This window comes from Perna viridis, chromosome 12, assembly GCF_037379345.1.
Source record: "Perna viridis isolate PV_CMFRI_1.1 ecotype Kerala chromosome 12, ASM3737934v1, whole genome shotgun sequence".
Lineage (NCBI taxonomy): Eukaryota > Metazoa > Mollusca > Bivalvia > Mytilida > Mytilidae > Perna > Perna viridis.
The window spans coordinates 7,866,325-7,892,645 of record NC_142456.1 but is presented as its reverse complement, the minus strand read 5'-3'; the positions used below and the strand labels follow the sequence as shown (position 1 = coordinate 7,892,645).

Below are 26,321 nucleotides of genomic sequence, written 5' to 3'. Positions count from 1 at the left end.
TATGTATGTGAACTACATTGAAAGAGACGAAAAAAATCATAATAAGAAAGAAACTAGTAACATCGAGGGCATTGAGTTGCTCTTTTCGGGCAGCACTGTGATTGTCTTGTAAGAACCAGGACCTATGCATCCTCATTCCCCTTCTCCTTTCATTGATTGAGTCCGTGCTGCTTGTCTGTTGTCTTTTTGTTTGTCCCTTCTGTTTATGATTTCCTGTCTTTGATAGTCCTCTTATTTAGCACTTCGGTATATTTTCGCTTTGTGATTCTTTTAAAGGTTAGGATTAGAACATAATTATAGATTGATCCATTTTTTAACCTTGTTTTATAGAAGAAGGAGGGCGGCGCGGATGTATCACTCGACAATACTTACGGACGTTCTAACGTTTCTTCTCATTTTTACCCTTTAAAATACACGTGTATGAATCATACTAAAAAGTATCGTCCAGATTTTTGACATCGTCTAATTGATATTCTCATAATAACAAGATTTTTATTGGTTATTGAAAACAGTTACGTGTCAGTGGATAACCACTGAATAAAGTATTTAAACGGGTTTATTTTGCTATTTGTGTCCATTTTATACTGTAAGATAAATATATATAGTGTGATTTTAAGGTAGCGTAAAATGCCTTCATACAAGTTGACCTATTTTGATGGGAGAGGTAGAGCGGAAATAAGCCGTTTAGTGCTTGTTGCTGCTGGGCAAAAATATGAGGATGTGCGAGTTGGACAGGAAGAATGGCCCACACTCAAACCTAGTAAGTAAATTTACTATGTTCCTATGTCTCTCCTTTACCGGAGGTCGAACCGCTTTTGCTCTATGCGTCCGATCACTTGTTCGTTTGTCTGTCTGTGGATATGTTTAAATTGAGTCTGTGTCTTTGACTTAAATCTTTCAGTATTTTTTTTTACTAACGCAATGACTGGGAATGATATTATCAGTAGCTACGTGTATCAGTTATTTATTGCAATAAATAAAATATACCACGTCGAAATTTGTCGTAAATTGAATAGTACATGGGCGTTTCCCAATGCATTTTTGTAATATTTTTACCTCTTGTTTATTTCTCTTTTTAACTCTGACAGTTACATGCTTTACAAAAGAATTTTTTTAATACATGAAACAAAATCAGCATTTAATTTAATCTGTCGTTTTTATAAATAGATATATAGTTATTTTAGGAATTTCATGAGTATACATGTGAATGGGTTTGCCATGCCTGTTCACTTTGAACGGGTCAAAATACGTGACAATTTTGCCAACCACTTTGCTGAATTGGTTATATTTTGAATATTGATCTGATTATTGTGTGCCGTGGCGAGTAAACATCTATATGGTGACCTCATTATAGCCACAACCAACCAAATATTTACACAAAAGATTGAAAATTGAATATTTTCACTTATTGTGAGAATCCTGAGGTATTTAAATTCGACCTTTACATATGAAATTACAACGCAGCCTTGAAAGGTCTACTGGAGTTGAAAGCTTTAGGTCAAGATAAGATGTCTTATAAATTAGTTTATTTCAATGGGAGGGGGGAAGAGGAGAAATAAGCAGACTTGCGTTTGCTGCTGGTGGTATTAAATATGAGGATAGAAGGGTTGAACAAGCCGAATGGACTGAACTTAAACCAAGTACGTCTAATTTCAAATTATGTACTATTTTGTGAAAAAGAAATTGAGAAATGCACTGCTTAATTGGCATGCAGTGGAAAGATTTTTCATCAACTATTACGCAAATACAAAAATACTTGTTTCATTTTCCTGTATGAGAACTACCAACGACGCAAAACCAAACAAGATTAATGAATTTTAGTTTCCTTAATAAATACAAAAATATAACTCATATATAATTTTTACTTTGACGTACGCGTCATGGCAAACCACAGACAGTACGTCCATCCTCAATGCACAATAATGCCGAAACTGCATCGAAGAATGTTTGTATATTTTGATAAATTGTTTCTTCATGAATGTCCTTTTGATACTTTCTACCGTATTGTATCGTTTTGATTGATATTTTTTTTTAGTTAAAATAGTTAAAACGCTAAAGCATGGCTTATAAGTCGAATAAGCAAATACATCTAGCTCATGGCTCTAGTGGGTGTAAACTGGTCAGAAACCCTTCAATTTAAAGATTCATACATCGAATACTTGTCACAAAACTTTGTACTTACAGTATTTCATGCATAAATAACATGACAACAGCAATGAATATGACCGCTAACGATATTGGAAACAAAGAATTCAACCGTCTTCGCTTAGAAATATAAATTATCCGTTTGCGTGTACATTCTCAAAGCATTTTAGAATTGCTTCCGTATACAATCTAAATACACCCAAGTTAAGTAGTTGACTTTTTAAGTAAAAGTTACAAGGAGTATCCATTGATTATCGACTCTCTACCGATCGTCTTATCACATTTGAGTAACAGATGCAATAAAGGCCTCTGAATTATTGAGGACTGAATGATACAATATCATAAACATTTAAATATAGCATCGGCGCAAATTCCAGCTGTGATTAGAAGAAAGTTAATTTACTCGAGATAAGTTATATCCCACTTTTATATCTAGTAAACAAGTGAATTGGTGACCATAGTTTACCAGAAATAACTATTGTGTGGATCCAAAGATTTTGAAAAGAGGGTTTCTAGAGGAGTCCATGCTATTATTTTCTCATTTTCGCGCTAAGCCTTTACCAATAAAGGAGGAGTTCCTATCGCCTGACTGGTTTAAATTTAGTAATATCGACTATACAATGTATCTTATTAAGGGATATGATATTTTCAAATATTTCAATCAATGTCTCGTAGCAACAGATTGTTTAATTGTCTTAAATATTGACAGGGTATTGTTTGTCAGACCTAACTACTAATAATCTAGGTATCGGTCTTGTATTGTATATTCATTGGAGGTTAAAAAATAAAGTGCTCTTTTCCAACATGTTTTTTGCTTTTTTTGCAATTGATTATCAATTTGTATCCAAGGTACAGGGAAAATATCAAGCTATAGCACTATAAACTTATTTTTTAGGAAACAGAACTTTCTTGAAAAGTAATACTTCATAAAAGGGATATATTTTATGAACTCAAAATAAAAGTGAAAGTAGAAAAGTCTGTTTTAAGTCGACCTGTTCCGGTGTATCAAAGTTCATGCCTTTTTTTACTAAAATGCACCTAAAGAGGGTTTTTGACATTAATTTTTCCTTAATGAAATACATGTGCATGGTCAACGCCTTGTCTATTTTTTTTTTAAAATCGTGAACATTTTTAGAGTTTACTTTAGAAGTCTATGAGGCAAACAAGCTTAGAAAAGTCATAATTATCACTAATTCAAAGTCGTTGGTCGAAACCCTGATTGGTTATTTTCTTCTTTTAAATAACTTTATTATCGTGGGTTGATCTTTTTTTTAAACATGTCACAATAAGATTTATCTCACTCTCTATATACATGTACATATACACACAATCTAGGTTAAATTTCAATTTGTGTCAAAAAAAAGTATGTGCGTCTTACTATACTCTACCTTATACAATCTAACTCCCTGTAACATGTAACTTTGCATTTCCTGTTTATCAAATCGAATTCATTTAGTATTGCTGCTTAATAAAAAGAGTAGTCAAGGGAACCAAGGTCATAGGGTAATCAAAAGAATGTAATCCAGGGACAAAGACCAGACATGGAAAACAGACATACACAACAAAGAACATAAAGTAACTAAAATCATACATACAAAGTAACGAAAGTAAATGAGCAACTCGGACTCCACTAAAAACTGGGAGCATGGACCAGGTGCACCGGTAGGGCAAGCGTCCTCTGCTTTTCTAGAAATATCCACCGAGTTGCTCATAAAAAGTCAAGTCCGGGGTAGACAAACGAGGAACTATTATTAATGTGATTATTCCATTGTTGGTTGTCGTGGTTGATCCAGGAGGGGGTGTTTCCGACTGCTGGACCCCCCTCCCTTTTCGTTGGAAATAAATTGTAGTTAGCAAATATCGTAACCTCTTCTTTTAAAACATTGTGGATCCACCGCTCATGGCATTGAGAATTTAAACGCTTTAGATATCGAATTATACGTACATGTATGTCAAAATACAGAACATAAAAAAAAAGAAACCTTCACGTTTGAATAAGGCTATGATCTACAATCAGCGTTTTAATTTAAACAGAACCTTAAATAGAACTTTCAACAGACAGTTGTAACACATGTAGAATTACTCCTTTCTTTCATTGTTGTATTAAACATTTAACATTATGTTATAAAGGGTACAGTTATGTATAGAATCACTCTTCGTTTTCCCTATTACATTAAAAAAAAAACTGCAGTTCGTGTTATGGATACAGCTACATGCATGTACGATCACTCTTCAATGGGTTCTCTTTTGGTGTTTCTTCTCCTTTTTTAATTTTCAATTCCTTTTGATTGGACAAAGTGCTCAGTCTGGGCATCACTAATCACGGTAACTTGAACTATTTATCCAGATTCTCAATGAACATGTACCTTGTTTTTATTCATTACAGAAACACCATGTGGATCTTTGCCATACCTAGAAGTAGACGGCGTTACCATAGCTCAGAGCAATACTATAGCTAGATTCTTGGCTAGACGATTTAGTAAGTTTCATGTCTTCTGTGACGCCATGGCAGCACTTAAGTTGAGGTTTTATAAAAAATCAGACAGCAAATTCCTCAAAAAAAAAAAAAAAAAAAAAATCGATTTCACTTTTTTCTTAAACAGTTATAGATTACAATACTAGTCATAGTTTTTCATTCGGTTGTTGCACTTTAAAGTTAAAAATATCATAGATCGTGTATGAAAATGGCACTATGCAAGAGTTATCGTTCTTGATTTGGTTTTATTTGGTTGATAAATATGGTTTTCTAAAAAAATTAGTACAGATTTGAATACATTAAATGACTATCGTTATGTAAATAAAATTCATATGTAGACCGAAAAGTATCGTTTCTTTGGGTGGGTTTTTCTTAACAATGAATAGCGTCTGAATTTTATATGGACTAGTACTACAGGTCACTTCCACTACCCCATTAATGGTCTCGACCACAGTAAATTAATATTTATGTCTTCTCATGTTCATTCTCAAAAATAAAACAGTCCACTGCAGATTATAAAAGATTTTCTAGGGATGGGATATTTCGGGTAAATTTCTCATACTAATGAAAACGGTTGCCATGGGCAAGATAATGAGCAAGAAAATCAACGTAAGTTACATGTATGTGCAATGAAGCATGCACATTTATCTTTACCTTTATGCAAACGAATACTAACTTCGTATTGTGAAACCGTTGGTACAACCGGAAGTAGAGGACATCGATGAGTGCATGCCGTACCTAGTACATTTATAATATGTGTAGGGTTGCTGTGATGCTAACATTTTTAAAAACTTGGCATATTTTACAGAGCTTATGGGAGCAAATGACCTTGAGGAAGCAAAAATAAACTCTGTAATGGACTCTCTTCAGGATTTTAGAACAGCCTTTTACGACAACGCATTCCAAAAGGACGAAGCAAAGAAGGTATATACATTTTGTATATAGTTAATTTCTGTGTTCGACACAAAGTAGATATATCATATATAGAGACCGCGGACAATTTTTTTTCTATTTCGCACACAAATGTTATAGTCATTCAACTTGAAAGTACATATATTGGATATGTGGTTTGTCTGAATGTTTTCTTCAATATTATGTCTCGCAAAGCTAAATAACTCGTCACATTTTACATTCTTAGCACGTTTTCGGTTGTTTCAGAAAGAGGTTCTTTGTAGGTGTTATTGTGGTTATTTTATGTTCTTTTTTTTTGTGTCTGGTCTTTATCCTTGGAATGTAATCCTCGATTATCGCTTGAATCTTTGTCCCTTTGATTACTCTGAATAGAGCAAAAACTTGTCAAAACCAGACATATTTACCCCTTCTTGTCAGTTAAATGTACTTTTGACCTAAATAAACCAAACACCTGTCTAAACCGAACAAAGTCCAGTCCAGAAGGGGATCGTTTTAGACAGATTTTACTCCGTGCTATATTAACATATATGATTTGTATTCCAGGCGGAAGCTGACAAGAAGATCAAAGAGGAAACTTTACCAGGGATCCTGAAATTTATTACATCAATCATAAAAGAAAATAAAACGAAAGGATTTGTTGTTGGAAGTAGTGTATGTATAATAGCAAGGACCGGTATGATCCTAAAACATTCGATTATTGGGGTTGAGGTGGGTCGGGCTGTAAAACGTGTGTACACAGGCAGATATTTTTCACTTGAAATTCATGTTAATCGAGCTTCACATGAAATTAACGTGAACTTCACGTGAAATTGATATGATTTTCACGTGAAATTCACTTAACATGAATTGCATGTTGGCAACTCATGTGAATTTCACGTGAAGGCTCGACTCACACGAATTTCACGTGAACTCTGACACAAAATTTATTTGCTCAGTTCAGGTGAAAACCATATGAAATTTATGTGAAAATCATGTGAAATAATTTTGCCTGTGTAATATAAAAAAAGAATAATAACTTGTAATTATGCAGAAAATACATGTACATACATGGAATTAATTTTAAGTTTTTCGTTTGAAAAAAAGGTGATAACGTATTAAAACAAAGATAGTACATTAAAAAGAGACTTGAATTGAAAAAGAGATTGATTTTGTTGTAGTTGACCCTAGCTGATTTGGGTATCCTTGACTTCCTGAATCCTGGATTTGGTTTTGATATCACCGCCTTCGACGACAAATTTCCTGAAGTTGCAGCCGTTCGTAAAAATGTTTGCTGTTTGCCTAGGATAGCTGAGTGGTTGAAAAAGCGCCCAGAAACATTTTTCTAGACCCTTCTTTCCAAAGAAATAAACATTAATGTCTTACTCAGAACGAAAATACTCTATGTTTGAGCTTGAACTCAGTTCAGTTAAAGTTTAGATTAAAGTAGTAAGAAACGGCAAAGATTTATTAAATCTCAGGAATATGTCTGTACACTGTGCATATACAATAAAAAAAAACATTATTTTCTTCGAATAAATTAAAATGTATAAGTTACAGTAGTCTAATAAATTGGAAAACTCAACTTAACTTCAGTTATTATGACTTGAGTGCTAATTTTAGTTCAGATCAACGTGAATGGCTTATTTTATCACATACCTTATATCACACCCCTTCTCAGACCAAACTTGAAGTATGGTTAAAATATATGGTATAATGAACATTACATGTTAAAATCTGTATCACATGCTGTATCAATCTGAGACTCCTATATCACCCCGCGTGAATACTTGTTGCTTGGGCGTGAGTTAACATGGTAAATGTGAATATTTAAATACTGTCTATCTAACTCCTAGTTAGTTTTACTTTGTGTGTTCAGTTATTGCCCCTTTGAGTCTAATGGTAGAGCAAAATGCCGTTTGCTACATGTAGCACCAAGTAAAACAACAGTATTACGATTTTAGCCTGACATACAAATGTAGATCTGAAAAATGATTAGTGTGGTTATTGATTGCTTTGTATAGTGTTTATTCGCTGATGTACACATGTATCACAATCGTTTATTGCATGAATAAGCGGCAAGGAATTTTTAATTGACAGGACTCTTGTTTCCTTGTTTTTAGATTTTACATGTATAAGAGGTACAGTAAGATTCGGAATTATGATATATTATAAAGTCATAATAAAAAAAAATAAAAATTTGCAATACATGATATCACTTTGGCCCTAATTTAATTTATATGGAGTCCCTGTTCTTCGTGAGGTACAAAAAAAATGTATTATAGCGAAAGAGGGGCCCAAGAGAAGCGGATAAACAGAGAATCACAAGAATAACGTTCATTTTCTTCTTACATTTTTCCAACATAGTATCGAATCGACCGTTGGAGCCAAATATTCCGAATCAATTGGAATTCCGCATAACACTTGAAACACTATTTTTGAATTAATTGTTTTTTGGATATAAAAGAAATGTGGGTCAAAGCCGAAATATTTTATCGGATCTATACAAGTAATGCAATCACAATCTTTCAGTGTGCCTTGTTACATTTATACGTAAGAAACAAAAAATCCCATTTGTTACGCATATGCACTCCTTTTCAAATGTTTTAGCACACTTATGATTTCTTCTTATTAAATAAGCTAAACCACTGGTCCGATCCTTCTTAATTATGTGCCTAAATGTTTTATTGACTAAGATTTGTTACAACCCTCATTAAAGCAATCTCGCAAATCTATTAGTCTTAGTAAATGTCGAAAGTTTGAAAGACCATGCACATTGACTATTACAATTCGGAATTAAAACGTATCATACTCAGATTTGGTCTGAGTCTGATAAATGTCACTGGAAAACAATTAGCGGATATCAAAATAAGAACACGAATACAGAATTCTATCGAAGATTTCTTTCAAACTAAACAAAATAATCCCAGCATAACAAATAGTACACAACATATCATTAGCAAAATGTAACTACACAAGAGTGTAATTTTGACTTAGCTTACTAGTTATTGACTGGTCACAATATGCGGTAGACTATACACGGAGCACGTAAAATTCCGCATTTAAGAGGTTGCTTATATTTAGGTTACAGACCACCAATTCAATCAATGAGCATTTGGAACGTACGCAAAAATAGTCATACGCAGAAATTACCCCTGTTCCTCATAGTGCAGTGAAAAAAAAATTGTCATCTTATTTAAAAAAAATTTAAACAGTTTCTGAAAGGAAAAACATTTCTGTACATTTTATAGGTGCATTTTGCTTCTTGTGATGTGAAGCCTAATCTCCATAATGGTTTCTAAATATACCCCTATCTTGTGAAAACACTGGGATTTCCCATGCTATTTATAGACCCTTCGCTTCCGGTGACCAGTACTGCACTGCAAGTCTGCTTACCCCACATGCCATTCGAGGTTTGTGAGCTGACATATGTAGAATCATGTTGATATATAGTCCTCTGCAGGTTAAAGTTAGGTAAAGTCCAGAGAAGCCATTGAATATTGTGAAATTAGCATAGAAGCCTATGGGAATTGGAATTAGTGGTTTCTAGCCTTAAACCACCGATATTGACATTTTTGTTTACTAATTAAAAATACTTCTTATCATTACAATAAAATTAGAGTTCATTCAGAAGGTACTTGCTTACAAAATCTAGACATTTAAATCCACTGTGGTCAATAAACGGGCACGAGTTACATACAAATGATGAAAATTGGCTTAAAATTAGCATTAAGCGTTCATGCATTCGATACAGTTTGACACAGTAGACTTATAAGTAAATTGAAAGCTTTAGGTGTCAAAGGCAGAATTCTGCGCATAATATGCGTTTATTATACAGGCATGTTGAATGCAGTATGTCTTAACAATGAACAGGCTGAGTGGTTTCAAGTTACACGTGAAGTGCGACAGTGTGTGTCCTTTAACCTTCTTATACAAACTGTAAATTGACTCTCTACTCACAGAGTTGGAAGATTCTAACTGTGCACTAAACATTGATTATTTACATTGTGGTAATCCTACTTTCGCAAATTATATTGCACTTCTTGCTCTGACCACGAGAGTTGACAGGCTCTCATTAATGTTTGTTTTGAAAACTCCATAAAGTGGAAATTTGAATTTAGTAGCGCAAAAACTGATATTCTAATCTTCAGACATGGTAGACCATGGAAGCTTGGGCGTCAATCTATTGAAATTAAGACTCGCCTAGTCATAACTATTACGTCGAACCTTAAGTCGAAAGAATCTGTGTCAAAAGCGTGCGAGAAAGGACGAAAAGTGTTGTATGGAATATTCGGCGTTTGTGACACTCAGAGTGATCTTAGTCCTCTTACAAAACTGTTGTATCAGAAAGTCGTACTTCCGTCATTGTTATATGGATGCGAATTGTGGACGTGTCTAACTGACATGCAGTCGCTTCAGAAATTTCAACATTTTACTCTAAAACGGATACAGTGTCTTCAGAAAACAACCAGATCAGACATGGTAGAATCTCTGCTAGTTGTACATGACATTACGTTCGAAGTAGAAACCAAAAAGCTAATGTTCTTTCAGAAGTTAGTTTCACTCTCTGCAGATATTGTGACGAAGAACATTCTTCTCAAAAGAATTCAGAGATACTTATCTTATCCAGAACACACTTTAGATTCATTCCTGACATTGTTCCTATTTTTTTTTATAAATATGAACTTGAACATTATCTGATCCGTTTGATAGCAATGTGTGTTTCCGAATAAAACTGATTGGAAACGTATTGTGAGAAATAGTACTGTCTCGTTAGCGCGGTTGCAACGACGTGGCCGGATGGACAATTGTATTGACTTTGTACGCTTTAAGCAGTCATACAACAGCAATAGTTTCATAGGATGGATGGTGGCAAAATCAAACAAGGACTTACAAAACTCTTATTTTCTCGGTAAAGCCATAACTTGCATTCTTCAGACTGACACGAAAAGCTGCAGTAAATGCGGATGTGTATACTATGACACTAGAAGGCATTTCACGTTATGTAGATCTGAAAAATGATTAGTGTGGTTATTGATTGCTTTGTATAGTGTTTATTCGCTGATGTACACATGTATCACAATCGTTTATTGCATGAATAAGCGGCAAGGAATTTTTAATTGACAGGACTCTTGTTTCCTTGTTTTTAGATTTTACATGTATAAGAGGTACAGTAAGATTCGGAATTATGATATATTATAAAGTCATAATAAAAAAAAATAAAAATTTGCAATACATGATATCACTTTGGCCCTAATTTAATTTATATGGAGTCCCTGTTCTTCGTGAGGTACAAAAAAAATGTATTATAGCGAAAGAGGGGCCCAAGAGAAGCGGATAAACAGAGAATCACAAGAATAACGTTCATTTTCTTCTTACATTTTTCCAACATAGTATCGAATCGACCGTTGGAGCCAAATATTCCGAATCAATTGGAATTCCGCATAACACTTGAAACACTATTTTTGAATTAATTGTTTTTTGGATATAAAAGAAATGTGGGTCAAAGCCGAAATATTTTATCGGATCTATACAAGTAATGCAATCACAATCTTTCAGTGTGCCTTGTTACATTTATACGTAAGAAACAAAAAATCCCATTTGTTACGCATATGCACTCCTTTTCAAATGTTTTAGCACACTTATGATTTCTTCTTATTAAATAAGCTAAACCACTGGTCCGATCCTTCTTAATTATGTGCCTAAATGTTTTATTGACTAAGATTTGTTACAACCCTCATTAAAGCAATCTCGCAAATCTATTAGTCTTAGTAAATGTCGAAAGTTTGAAAGACCATGCACATTGACTATTACAATTCGGAATTAAAACGTATCATACTCAGATTTGGTCTGAGTCTGATAAATGTCACTGGAAAACAATTAGCGGATATCAAAATAAGAACACGAATACAGAATTCTATCGAAGATTTCTTTCAAACTAAACAAAATAATCCCAGCATAACAAATAGTACACAACATATCATTAGCAAAATGTAACTACACAAGAGTGTAATTTTGACTTAGCTTACTAGTTATTGACTGGTCACAATATGCGGTAGACTATACACGGAGCACGTAAAATTCCGCATTTAAGAGGTTGCTTATATTTAGGTTACAGACCACCAATTCAATCAATGAGCATTTGGAACGTACGCAAAAATAGTCATACGCAGAAATTACCCCTGTTCCTCATAGTGCAGTGAAAAAAAAATTGTCATCTTATTTAAAAAAAATTTAAACAGTTTCTGAAAGGAAAAACATTTCTGTACATTTTATAGGTGCATTTTGCTTCTTGTGATGTGAAGCCTAATCTCCATAATGGTTTCTAAATATACCCCTATCTTGTGAAAACACTGGGATTTCCCATGCTATTTATAGACCCTTCGCTTCCGGTGACCAGTACTGCACTGCAAGTCTGCTTACCCCACATGCCATTCGAGGTTTGTGAGCTGACATATGTAGAATCATGTTGATATATAGTCCTCTGCAGGTTAAAGTTAGGTAAAGTCCAGAGAAGCCATTGAATATTGTGAAATTAGCATAGAAGCCTATGGGAATTGGAATTAGTGGTTTCTAGCCTTAAACCACCGATATTGACATTTTTGTTTACTAATTAAAAATACTTCTTATCATTACAATAAAATTAGAGTTCATTCAGAAGGTACTTGCTTACAAAATCTAGACATTTAAATCCACTGTGGTCAATAAACGGGCACGAGTTACATACAAATGATGAAAATTGGCTTAAAATTAGCATTAAGCGTTCATGCATTCGATACAGTTTGACACAGTAGACTTATAAGTAAATTGAAAGCTTTAGGTGTCAAAGGCAGAATTCTGCGCATAATATGCGTTTATTATACAGGCATGTTGAATGCAGTATGTCTTAACAATGAACAGGCTGAGTGGTTTCAAGTTACACGTGAAGTGCGACAGTGTGTGTCCTTTAACCTTCTTATACAAACTGTAAATTGACTCTCTACTCACAGAGTTGGAAGATTCTAACTGTGCACTAAACATTGATTATTTACATTGTGGTAATCCTACTTTCGCAAATTATATTGCACTTCTTGCTCTGACCACGAGAGTTGACAGGCTCTCATTAATGTTTGTTTTGAAAACTCCATAAAGTGGAAATTTGAATTTAGTAGCGCAAAAACTGATATTCTAATCTTCAGACATGGTAGACCATGGAAGCTTGGGCGTCAATCTATTGAAATTAAGACTCGCCTAGTCATAACTATTACGTCGAACCTTAAGTCGAAAGAATCTGTGTCAAAAGCGTGCGAGAAAGGACGAAAAGTGTTGTATGGAATATTCGGCGTTTGTGACACTCAGAGTGATCTTAGTCCTCTTACAAAACTGTTGTATCAGAAAGTCGTACTTCCGTCATTGTTATATGGATGCGAATTGTGGACGTGTCTAACTGACATGCAGTCGCTTCAGAAATTTCAACATTTTACTCTAAAACGGATACAGTGTCTTCAGAAAACAACCAGATCAGACATGGTAGAATCTCTGCTAGTTGTACATGACATTACGTTCGAAGTAGAAACCAAAAAGCTAATGTTCTTTCAGAAGTTAGTTTCACTCTCTGCAGATATTGTGACGAAGAACATTCTTCTCAAAAGAATTCAGAGATACTTATCTTATCCAGAACACACTTTAGATTCATTCCTGACATTGTTCCTATTTTTTTTTATAAATATGAACTTGAACATTATCTGATCCGTTTGATAGCAATGTGTGTTTCCGAATAAAACTGATTGGAAACGTATTGTGAGAAATAGTACTGTCTCGTTAGCGCGGTTGCAACGACGTGGCCGGATGGACAATTGTATTGACTTTGTACGCTTTAAGCAGTCATACAACAGCAATAGTTTCATAGGATGGATGGTGGCAAAATCAAACAAGGACTTACAAAACTCTTATTTTCTCGGTAAAGCCATAACTTGCATTCTTCAGACTGACACGAAAAGCTGCAGTAAATGCGGATGTGTATACTATGACACTAGAAGGCATTTCACGTTATGTTGTCATATATCAACTCAGAAACGCGACTGGTTCTGGGATATTATCCTTAACAAGTTTGGCAGTCCCGTTTCCAAGTTTTGGACGATTTATACAACAACGACCCAGAGAAACTCTTGCATGTTTTGGTGGAACGTACTTCTATCTTAATTATGCATTTCCCGACTTAAACATTGAAAGTTTTGTCAAACTTTGTTCAAAGTTCATAGTAACATCGTCTAGAATTGTCTTCACTTCATGAGTTCATTGGCTTATTTATTTAATTTTTGTTTACATTTTGTGACAGTTCAATTGCTTATCATCTCATTATTATATATTTTTTTGTATTATGATATGTTACTATAATAATTCATCAAAGAAAACAGGGCACCCACACAAAACGCAAAATTTTACAAATTATGACTACAATACGTTTGTACGACAATTTTATTTTGAAAGTAGAATGATTTTCCTACATTAAAATTCATTGTATATAAACATTATACGCGATTTATTTACTGTCGTCCATTTAAGGATCATTAATTTTGAATAGTTGTAATACAGCAACAAATAAAAGTACGCAAGACAAAAGAGAGAAATTACTGGAAGTGTTTGAATGTGTAAAGTCATGTCCTCGAGAATGAAAAATGGGTTAAAGTAAAGATGTATATATTCTGATATTATAGAGACGCTATCATATCATGCTTTTCTTTTTAGAAACGCGAAGGGAAAAAATGTTTCATTTCATATGAATTAGAACTGATTTATTTCGATTCTAACAGGACTAGTTTCTTCATACTAGTATATGTGAATACTAGACGCAGCCTATGTGTTGCACGAAGTGTTGGTCATGTGTTTATCACTTTTTTAACCGCGGCTGTGGTCTGAAGAGCTTTGAGACACGTCTTTTTAGAATCTCCTTTTTGGTAGTTTTCATTATGCAAATTGTACTTTGAAGCGTCTATAAATATTGCTTTTCAGCAAAATGTAGCAAGAAAAAGAAATTATCCAATTTCTAAAGAAAACACGCGAATTACAGCATCCAAGTAAATATAACTTTGAGCATTTTGAAAAGAAAAATATGCACATAAGGCAGAAATAAAGAAGCCGATTTACATTTATATGAATATACATGTGTATGAAACTTGTTAGATGTTGTTAAATTTGTATCAATTATGATAATATTGAACATAAATAACAAATAAGCTATTTTTTACTATAGAATAAACACTCGAGGGTGACTGGATAGACTACCCAAGTGTATTACGTTCAGCATTTTTCTAATCGGCGTTGTGACGTCTATTTTGCCTTTATTTACAGACTGATTTGAAGTTAACACCGGATCGAAAAGTTCCGGGGTCACACGTCATCATGAAATTTTTGTCTACATCACGTAAAGAAGAAACCACATCACGTAACGAAGAAATCACTGCACGCAAACAAAAGAAAATGCACATAAAGTATTTAGAGATCGACATAACGTAAAGATGAAACGACCTCACGTTATAAGAAAACCACTGCACGTAAAGATAAATCCACATAACGTAAATATATGTTGACAACGTAATCATAAAACGACATAACATAAAGACAAAATTACAGAACGTAAAGACGAAATGGCAGAACGTAAAGACAAAATGACATAATGTAAAGATGTTCCTACATAACGTAAATACAAAATGACCACATGTAATTATAAAACCACAGCAAGTAATATAAAGTTGACAACACGTAAACAAATGTGTATCTCATCAGGCAGTTTAGGCGTTCCATAAGTATCAATCGAAAGAGTTGTCTGCACATCATACTAGGCGGGTCCAACTATTTTAATGAAGGGAGTTCAAGGCTATTATTTGCTCGGCAAAATTCTACTCAAACTTTTAAACAAAAGGGTGGCGCAACCCCAAAATCACCCTAATGTATTCGTCAATGTTTCGTGCATTGTAGAACAACGGCATTTGTTTTTAAATTGGAGCATTTCTTAGCATTAGACCGCTCTGCCTAAATGGTACGTTCTATTATTATTGGACACGGGAGAAATTCTTATCCAATATCCCCCGGAATGAAAAAAAAAAACCGCCGAATCAAGCAATCTGAAAACTGATAGCTAGGTTGAAAGCAAATTGTGTATTGACCTTAATCTTAACATTCGCCTCATTACATCGAGAGGAGATAATTAAAAATAGAACTTTGCTTCGTTGGTGGCAAAGTAATTTTCCAAGGTATGATGTCAGTCTGGGGTATGGTGTTATTGCTATTTGTAATAATTCTATTTGGCTATTTTAAAATCATATTCTAAGACCTGCGCGTTTATTAGATGTACGTGTCTCTGACTGACTAGATGAACCACTCAGCGCTTTTACATGGTACATAGGTGTCTATGCGACGATTGGTTGACAATCGATATAAATTGAATCAGTTCCTGAGTACTTTGACTCTTTCATAGTTGTCGATCTGGTGCAAACTTTTCCTCTACATGTAATAGGGGAAATTACATTTGTGAAAGTAAGTAAAAATGAATCAGTTCGAAATAATCCTTACAGTGAATATTTTGCAGGTTTTTTTGTATTTTTATCATGTAGTGCTGCCTTCGGTTTCGATGGCGTAGACTTACTCGTAGTTGTTTAAACACTGTTCTTAGAGAATAACTCTGTATATTTGAACGAATACAAATTTGACGCTGCCTTTGAAAGAATATAAGATATTTGTAGGCTACATGTATATGAACTGTATTTAGTACATTATTAACAAGGCGAAATATTTCATATATCTTAAAAGTAATAGTGGTCATCCCTCCATTTTATGAAAAGTGAGAAATGCTAAATTCATGTATTGTATATAGCGTGGGCAGCACATGGTTATAATCTGGATTTCTCAACTATATCTATATGCATACGTTCAGCATTGTTTTGATGGCAATAGTAACATTGGTGCAAGCTGATATTTGCCTCAATGGAAGGATAGCAGGTAAGGGTCTTTTTCGGATTTTTTTGTTTAGCTTTAGAACAGAATATTGTAGAAAGCATTGCTCACCTGAACTTTGCCCTGACTTTAATAACTGGGAAACAAGAATACTGCTTTATACTCATTTTTTACATAAAAATATAAAAATACACACATAAAAACGGATGTGCAGCTGAAGCGGATTATATTTTAACAACACAGTTGCATTAATATAAATGAGAAGGACAATATGGTTTATTATTGAATAGGCGGAAAGGTAAGGAAACGGGCTTATCTTAATGCACAGGTCAAATTGAATATTTACTGAGGAGCATGTAATTAATGTCAACAAATACTTCATTTATTTCTCTTCCAGACCTTATTGGAGACAATGGAATGGAAGAAGCATGAGTAAACTCAGATATTGACGTCCAAATATATTTCAAGCTTCTCATTGCAACCAACGCAATTATAAAGAAGAAGAACAAGTTACGCCTTGGATTGCTTTTATAAAAAAATATTTCATCAATTACACTGTACATGTATAAGATTGATCAAAATTGTATGAATAGTCAAAATTATAGTTTTCATTCGTTTCCATGGTAACCGTACAAGTTTCCATAAACTTGTGTAATGTATGTTTTGAACCAGTTGCCTTAAAGACCTTTTAAGTGTAGTATTTTTTTTTCTTTGGAAAATATTCAAATTATGTTTTTTTTTAATTTTTATCTATCTCCATTATCGCCACATGCTTTATGTACAGTGATTGTTTTTCGGAGGAAGGCGCGAAAAAAATAAAAAAACGAAACATTTTCCTAAATTCTTAAATATGTCACAACGGTTATCCAAAAGATCAAATCGCAGGACTTTCCTGTTGGCAACAGCATATGTACAAGTACAAGGATGTTTGTATGGAAGTACACATATGATATCATGGCATAGCATTGTCCATATCTATCCTACCCTAAGATACAAAGGAAAGACCCAGAGTGCTAGACTCCAGTTCTGCATGATATGTGTCTGATTGCTGTTAAGTGTAACATGGCAATTATTATACCTATATGTATAAGTCTGTTGTCAAATTATTAACTTGTACAGTGTAACTTGACTTTAAAAAAAGTGTTCTCTGAGCTTTCAGGGTTTAGACAATATTTGACTGTAACAGTAGTCGTATAATGATCACAAACTCCAGATCTCTTACCAGTGAAAATATATGCAACATTGTATCATATTAAAAGGAGAAGGGGCAGTAAGCTATGAATATTGCCTAAAAATATCAACTTAGTTGTAATTACTTGTACTTAAAAGTTATTCATAACATAATAAAATATATAAAAATAAGAACAAAATAACAGTTTTTGGCATTAGTTCATTGTAATGACGCCATAATGGTCCCTCAATTGTACGTTATTTAGCAGAAACTGCTTAGCATTGGGTTTTGTTGTTTTTTGACATATTTACATCCAGAAAACTATGCCCACGCCCAAGGAACAACTTTACACAATGTATCTTAATTATGATGAAATATTTAATAATTATTTAATAATGAAAGTATTCACTAATATGAAGTTGTTTCGTGTGTGTGAACACGATTTTCTTGCCAAAATTATGACCAGAAAGAGACCAAAAAGTACAAAATTTGACAGAACATCTGAATATTTGTAAACTTAAAGCAACTTTTTTGTCCTTTCAATGCAAAAGTTCTCAGAACTCTTTATGTTTTCTCATTTGCGATTGACTCAAGTCTCTAAATTCACAATCATTCAACACTTAATGATTAATTTTCAGTTGAATATTAGGCAAATAAGAACCTTTATTGCCCCTTCTCCTTTGCAGATTTCATTGTAAAACTAACGATAACTGATGCTGCTGCTGATGATATATTTTTATTTCATTACAAATGTATGACTCTTGCAGATAAAACTCTCCTCGCCAAAATTATGACCAGAAAGAGACCAAAAAGTACAAAATTTGACAGAACATCTGAATATTTGTAAACTTAAAGCAATTTTTTTGTCCTTTCAATGCAAAAGTTCTCAGAACTCTTTATGTTTTCTCATTTGCGATTGACTCAAGTCTCTAAATTCACAATCATTCAACACTTAATGATTAATTTTCAGTTGAATATTAGGCAAATAAGAACCTTTATTGCCCCTTCTCCTTTGCAGATTTCATTGTAAAACTAACGATAACTGATGCTGCTGCTGATGATATATTTTTATTTCATTACAAATGTATGACTCTTGCAGATAAAACTCTCCTCGCCTTCATGAAGCCTAAGTTTGGTTTCGACGGCAATTCATGCAAGGATAACTTCGCCGGTCAAGACACTTCTTAAGAACATATGCTGCCTACCAGGAATAGCTGAATAGTCGAACAATAGACCAATTACTCGTTTGTGATTACGAGACGTGCATTTTGTATATTTTCTCATACATTGTATCAATTGTTACGTATGGTGTAGAAATAAAGCGATATTTACACCAGGGACTTTATATTGCACCAGCATGTATATATATATATATATATATACAAACGTCTCAGAATGTGACGACTCTATTCACTACACTGCTCCATCGGATCAAATTGATACAGGGAAGATGTGTAAACGTATTGAAAGATCTGAAAAATTCCTAACAATGTTAGAACTGTCAAATTTGCGATGCAAAGTTTTGGTCGTTCCCTCCGCGGGACTCGAACTTGTACCGCCGTGGCACCTATGGCAACACCGCATGCACAAAGTCCAGCGGCCTAGACCACTCGGCCAGCTAGGCTATATAAAAATATAGCTTTCGCTGGCCGGGTCATTCTTCCTTGTAGGATTAATCTAGGGCTGTAACTTAGTACATGAGGTATTGTAGTACGGAACAGTTCATTTAAAACTATAACATCTAAATGAACTGTCCCGTACTACCATACATCGTATAACTCCCGAACGCAGCTAAGGAGTTACGAACTGGCTATGCACATGCCGTATAAAGGGAGGGTTATATCTGATTGTTATGATATATGATGGCATTAATTTATTAGTTGTATTAAAAAAAGAGAAACAGTTATAAAATGGTTAAAAGGTTTTGATATTAAACCAAAACTAAATCTTGATACTGGATTGAAAACCCATTGTATAAGAGTTTCCATAAAAGTCTACAACACGTCATAATAGCAAAAATCCTGACAAGTCAGGGCAAAAAGATAAATTTAATCTGCCATCTTATTCTCAATCAGAAGTAAAAAATATGCAAATTCCTGCATTTTCATGTGTGTGCGTTTTCTCGTTGTTAATTGGCAACTAAGGATTTTTTTCATCCTAACAATTCGATATCCAAAAACTAGGTAAATCAGTTTACCGGTTAAGAAACACTATTGAATACACGCATGTATTCAAGACACTAGCTTATCCATTGTCACTTAACAATTTATCTCCCACGATGATCACTGATTTCACTTTTACATCAATAATCCCCCCTCAAAAAAAAACAAAAAAAAACACCCTTTTTTTGTGATTCCCTTCAAGATTGAAGAAAACCCTCTTTAGAATCTTGATACATGCATGCTATTTTACACTATTCAATGATAATATTGGTTGTTGGAATTAAAACACTTATAGGGATTTTATACACGTGCTAACGGAATCAAGTCACTTTTACACGTACATTCATCGTTAATTATTTTGACTCAAATTAATATGTAACAGCCACTATATGACAGTTATATTGAAAAATATAGCATTTTAATCATTTATTTTAAATCCTCATGGAAATTACAACTGTGGGCACTCATACATATGCTGGAATATGACATTTTTGTAGAACATTGACAGAAATATATGTGTCACAGTCACCCACATAATAGTTGTATAGAGAAAATAAGCATTTTAATTTTAGACCCTCATGAAAAATAAAACTGCCTGCACTCATAAATTTTGCATTTTGCAGAATTTTTACTGAAATAATGGTGTCACAGTCACTATTATGAACTAACATTTTTACTTTCTATACTTTCTACGTACATATAAGACAATGTAGGGAAATTTGAAGTTATCACTCATATTCCTTGCTAAAAGTGGTATTTTGAAGAATTTTGACCGAAGTATTTAGGTATCAGTCACCCATTTAATGCAACATTGTCAATTTTAACATTTTTTCAGAATGATATGTGATCGTTATGTTATTAAAAGTAGCTTTCATTCAAAAAGTACTTTGTCAATCTTGAACTTCGTGAGAATTACCGAACATCTAAAGTTATCTGTTACGACTTTTATACACTTAGAACAGAAACATAGACCTTTAATTTTAAAATTAAGTAATTTGATTTAATTAATATCACAGGATGTAAGACAGAATGTAAAAAAATTATACATGTAAACAATGATAATTTTTTTTCAACGATGAGTGACTGGACCGTGATCGACGAAAATTGGAACATGAACAACGATCGAGTGGTTGCAATTGTGGGATGATGATCACGACGAGCTCACTATATATAATTGGAAATTCAATGTAAATTTTGAAAACAAGATTTGTTTCCTAATCGGGTTGGCTAATTTACATTAGTCACACAGTTTCATTTATTAATCACAGACTCCCTGTTCTAAATTACGTCACACAGAATAGAAAGATTTAGTGTCAGGAACTGTCCAGGGGTATGACAGTTTAGAACAGCTTTCCGTATTTTCTTTGTCACGACCCAGAACAGTTTCTGTCAGGATCTGTCAATGAATAGGGTAAAATGTGTCCTGACCCAGGACAGCCTCTGTCAGTATTTCTGTTCTATCTGCTGTCGTAGAACAGAAATTCTGACTGATTCTGACATAATTTAAGAGAGGTTAGATGTAATCGCAACTGTATATGTGACCTTGAATGCATTAATATAAAATTTCCACTAGATTTTTAAAACATGCCCAAGATATTGATTTAAACTATAAGTCAGTTATATATATTCTTAGGATTTCTCTACACGCTCTGATTCTGTCAACAATTAAAGGCATATGGGGTCAGAATCTCATGACACATTTTCACGTTCATAAATTAGAACATAACCGGTACACTTCATATTTAAATACTTGTATTAAGGTCTAGGGACATACTATAATTCCAAGTGAAATTAACAAGATCTTTTCAAGATGCCAAGCTACAAACTTTTGTATTTCAATGTTCGGGGACGAGGAGAATTGCCCCGATTGATATTTGCCCAGGCCGGCCAAGAATTCGTAGACGAGCGAGTCAAAGACTGGGATAAGCTGAAACCGAGTAAGTGAATTGATTAAAATACTAGTAAGATAATGCATTTGTCAAGTTTTTTTTCAGTATCAAGAATTTAATAGATAAGTTGTGTAAAACAATAGACAGACCGAGGCTACATGTACATGTACCCCTGCCCATAGGTTTAATGGTCGTTTCACGACACTATCACATAGACCTACATGTACTTCTTGTATGTATGTTGATAACAATAAACAAAAAATGGTTATAAAATGTATTGCATTATTTCTATTTTTTTTTTCTCATCCAAAAACACAGAAGGGGGTTCAAGGCAATTTTTTGCTCTCGTTTTTGGCCACAATTTGCAAGAAATTTAATAAACAGATTTTACTAAATAGGGTTCAAAACCCCGGAACCCAACTCCCTAGATCCGCCACTGAACCGATCCGTCTGCTTACAGAATACAATGGCGTAGCCATGCCCAAATCAATGTGAAATACTTTGGATAGAGAGTTACAAATTAGTCTACTGATATTTTGCGACTGCTTAGCTACAGTCTGTATGATTACATGCTACATCTCCGCGAATAAACGTGTTTTGAATACAATTATGTGTACTATTGTACAACATCTTTATCATTATTATATTTCAGCAATGCCTTTGAAAGCTCTACCAGTTTTAGTTGTGGACGGAGAAAGCATCCCAGAAACGATGACAATTGTTAGATTTTTAGCAACCAGATTTAGTATGTAGTAGTTTATGCGTTCGTACGAGTTACTACGAACTAGCTTCAATATAGTAATTACATTAAAACAGACTATTTGTATACAGTAATACTAAACAAAGGGAGAAATTACATGTAACTTACTATTGTAATGTACCAATCAACAATTATAATATTTTATCTACTTTGAAATAACTTTTGTTTTTTTACTGGAAGTGAAAATACAGGCATGCTCCTATTAGCCAAACATGCTCAAAATCAATTTGAAATCTGCGGAGCTTATTCCGATGTAAATAACTATTTAATGACATTCATGTACATGTAGAAGGAAATACATTGTAAGTACATGTATTGAATATAACAGAAGTATTAAAGTTGGTTAATACATGTATGCACCTCCTGATAAAAGCAGGTTCAAATTACCTTTGGTGTGTAAGCCAATATGACGGTATCAAGTTTACTGTATAAGAAGCGTTTAGCGGTGGACACCTTTGTGAACAAGTTTTAACGTATAACTTATGAAACAATAACCATGATGTAAAATAAATAGAAGTATATAATAATTTTTGTCAATCAACAAAAAAAAAACGTCCAGCCAGTTATTCAATACACGGAACATACCATAGCTACAGTATACATGTAGATTGTCTGTAGTAGTATACAAATGATATAAACCGGAAAATCCGACAAACTCAAGTTAATTTATGGAAAACATTTGTATCTTTCAGATCTAAGAGGCAAGACGGATATAGAGAATGCTAGAATAGATTCTATACTAGATGCATGCGCTGACTATTTGTCGGCAATGGCCGGGGCAGTATTTGAGAAAGATGAAGAAGTGAAGGTGAGGCTAAGTACAAGTTCAATTTGAAAAAACCTGCGAAATTCATAATCGAAACTTTTATCTCAAAACCTACTCATCCGATGTTACACTTAAAAATCTTAAAAGAAAGGAGCGTTCCAATCCCCGAAACAACACTGGTTTCGCAACTGCGCTTGAAGTTGTATCTGTATAATTTAATGAATATCGTAACAGTATATTGAAATCCTCACAAGTCTTTTTTTATCAAATCCGGAGTTAAACGCAATTTGAATATCGATGTCAATTGTCTCAATAGAAACCGTGTTCCTTACGAGACTTGCATACAATACACATACGCTATGAGAGCTTGGTATAGAAAACTATGACTTTTTGCAAAAAATGACATGTACACATTAAAAAGTTTCAGTACCCTATTTAAGAATTTTTAAAAGGATTTTTTTTTCTTGGAATGGTTTACGAGGAGTGCGTTGTATAATTAAAATGAAAAGATAAAACTGGTAATGATAAAACGAACTTAATTGTCAATTTATTTTGATTTGTAAAATAATTGTACATGTATCTTTAGAAAACGAAAATGGAAAAACTACAAAAGGAGACAGCACCAACAACACTGAAGTATATAGAATCAATTATCCAGACCAACAAGAAGGACTGGACCGTCGGAGATAAGGTACGTATTTGGTTTGTACAGTGAATCCTGTCTAAACCAAACCCTGAATAAATCGACAACCTAATTAAACCAAACAGCTTCTGGAGTCCCTTTATATCCATTTCAGTACGTTTTAACCTAATTAAAACAAACAGCTTCTGAGGACCCTATATATATATATATATATATATATATATATATATATATATATATATATATATATATCAATTTCAATATGTTATAACCTGATTAAACCAAACAGCTTCTGGAGACCCTTTATATCCATTTCAATACGTTGTAACCTGATTAAACCAAACAGCTTCTGAAGTCCCTTTATATACGTTTCAATACGTTTTAACCTGATTAAACCAAACAGCCTCTAAAGACCCTTTATATCCATTTCAATACGTTTTAAGCTGACTACATTTTGTAAACCAAACAGCTTCTGAAGTCCCTTTATATCCATTTCAATACGTTTTAATCTGTTAAAACCAAGCAGTTGTATTTACTGTACAAATCTCTCAGTCCAAGATGAGTTTTTTTTTTTTTTAAATGTAAATTTTAGAATTTGACATCCAACAATGTACGAAAGAAAGAAAGCATGTGCATGTACATGTATTATGCAGTTTGGTTCTCCCTAACAGATCATTATGTAAATATAATACATGTACATGCATATTGTACTTGCATCAAGTTGGTGTACAATATATACTTTCAGTAATTAAGATTACATACTAGGCTCTCCTGTGTTTCACAATTTCACATATACATGTATACATGTATATTTTCTGGAGAAAAAAAGACAAAAACTCTTTCGTGGTATTTGGGGGGTAGTCAATGAATGTGGTTAATATAAACTTCCAAGAAGTGAATTATTTTGTTCTTCCCCAAGCTTTACCTGGCAAAAATGATACTTGACTGTAAATTTTACGTATGCTCATCAACTACCTCGCATTTAACACAAAAAAACTATGATATTACACGTCAATCTCTTGATTTGTTTTCAGGTGACGGTCGCCGATCTGGCCATTTATGACTACTTTTACAATTCGGTGAAGAAAGATCCAGATTTCCTCAATGGATATCCCGGTATTCAGAAGGTTAGAGGAAAAGTTGAGGCACTTCCAAATATTGCCAAGTGGGTTAAAGACAGACCTGAAAGTGACTTCTAATTGAACTCAGTTGACAATCCATATCTTTTTGCATGCACTGACAAGGCCACGTAGAATTTTTTTTTTTTATCTTTTAATGTCAAAACGAATCGATGGGGCTTGAATATTCTTACTATTTCATCCTGACATGTTTTGATGCTGCATTTATACAATTTTTTGTTCCTTTTTCTTTTGGCTTAAAAATATCCGCTAAAATCTATTTTCATAAAACGGCGACATAACCATACTTTTTTAACATACATCAAAATAAAGAATTCTCGATTGCAGGATCAAAATATTTTTGGTAGAAATCAATATAATATGGCCTTGTCCTAACAATGTCGGTTCATTTTTATTACATGTACATGCATATATGTAAATGGTGATCGTGAGTTCAAATTAAGTGTGGTTTTTGTTGTTGTTGAATTTATAGTCTTTATGGTAAAATGAAGTAAATGTAGTGCCATATATCAACACAGAATTGACGATCTAGGCGTACAGTGTACGTGTTGGAAAGCTCGTGACAGAGTAAAAATGAAAGTTCTCAAGAGTGGACATTGTAGCTGCAGTCTTAGAATCAATTGTAACAAGAAATATGTGCAATATATTAAAGAACTGAACGATCGTGCGAAATTAATGAACGTGCGAAAGAGTCCAGATTTCGGAATTTAATTACTACATATTTGAATGTGCATGACTTTGTACTTGTACATTGTATGAAATGAAAAGGTTTTGCTATTATTTTTGAATTGTTTCTCCCATTCTAAGCCAGTGATTAAAAATGCACTTTTTAACCACCGTGCGGTAACAACATTTCTGCGAGTCTTTCCGTTATTTTACATTTTTCAAGTTTTCTACAGATTTCACTCGATCATTCTTCAGCATACTCTTGATTTAAACTATTTAATTTATTCACTTTCTAAATCTCGCATGTTGAAAATCTAAATTGAAGAAAAAACAATTAAAATTTAAAATTAAAAGCACTCATTACTGAAGGAGTCAGAATTTTTCGAAAACTTCAAATTAGAAAAAAAAAGTCTGATCAGTTTAGTGACGCTACGAAAGCAGGTAAGGGCTACTCGAAAATTTCGATATATGATATCGTAATTTGAAACAAAATGCATGTAGTATGCTGTGATTTCGACATACATAAGTCTGTTATCTTAATTTCGACAGAAGATTACTTCATATTTTTTTTCAAGTGGCCAAAACCGGGATCCGTATGAAGATGAATCTAGGGAAATTTTTTTTAACAAGCATTCAGTTCCCCCCCCCCCACCCCGAAAAAAAATCCTGGTCTGTCCCCTACAG

General features: G+C 33.6%; 2 protein-coding genes across 2 annotated transcripts in view; one reads left to right on the top strand and one right to left on the bottom strand.

Moving 5' to 3' along the window:
• The window catches only part of LOC148601066 (sodium- and chloride-dependent glycine transporter 1-like), a 72,625-nt gene that overhangs the window by 45,327 nt on the left and 977 nt on the right, over nt 1-26,321 (bottom strand). The gene's annotated exons all lie outside the window — the stretch shown is intronic.
• On the top strand, nt 520-25,751 carry LOC148601067 (uncharacterized). The gene is made up of 10 exons (XM_088556347.1): nt 520-760; nt 4,532-4,624; nt 5,430-5,545; nt 6,077-6,184; nt 6,691-6,856; nt 21,574-21,711; nt 22,316-22,408; nt 23,116-23,231; nt 23,776-23,880; nt 24,867-25,751. Exons 1-10 carry the CDS (start codon nt 628-630, stop codon nt 25,029-25,031), a joined length of 1,233 nt encoding a protein of 410 aa, XP_088412473.1. The 5' UTR covers nt 520-627; the 3' UTR covers nt 25,032-25,751.

Bases quoted from the DNA above. Each gene is read 5' to 3' on its own strand.
- LOC148601067 (XM_088556347.1), top strand. From the start codon at position 628: ATGCCTTCATACAAGTTGACCTATTTTGATGGGAGAGGTAGAGCGGAA. The intron at 761-4,531 runs GTAAGTAAATTT...TATTCATTACAG, and splicing joins ATGGCCCACACTCAAACCTA to AAACACCATGTGGATCTTTG. The intron at 4,625-5,429 runs GTAAGTTTCATG...CATATTTTACAG, and splicing joins ATTCTTGGCTAGACGATTTA to AGCTTATGGGAGCAAATGAC.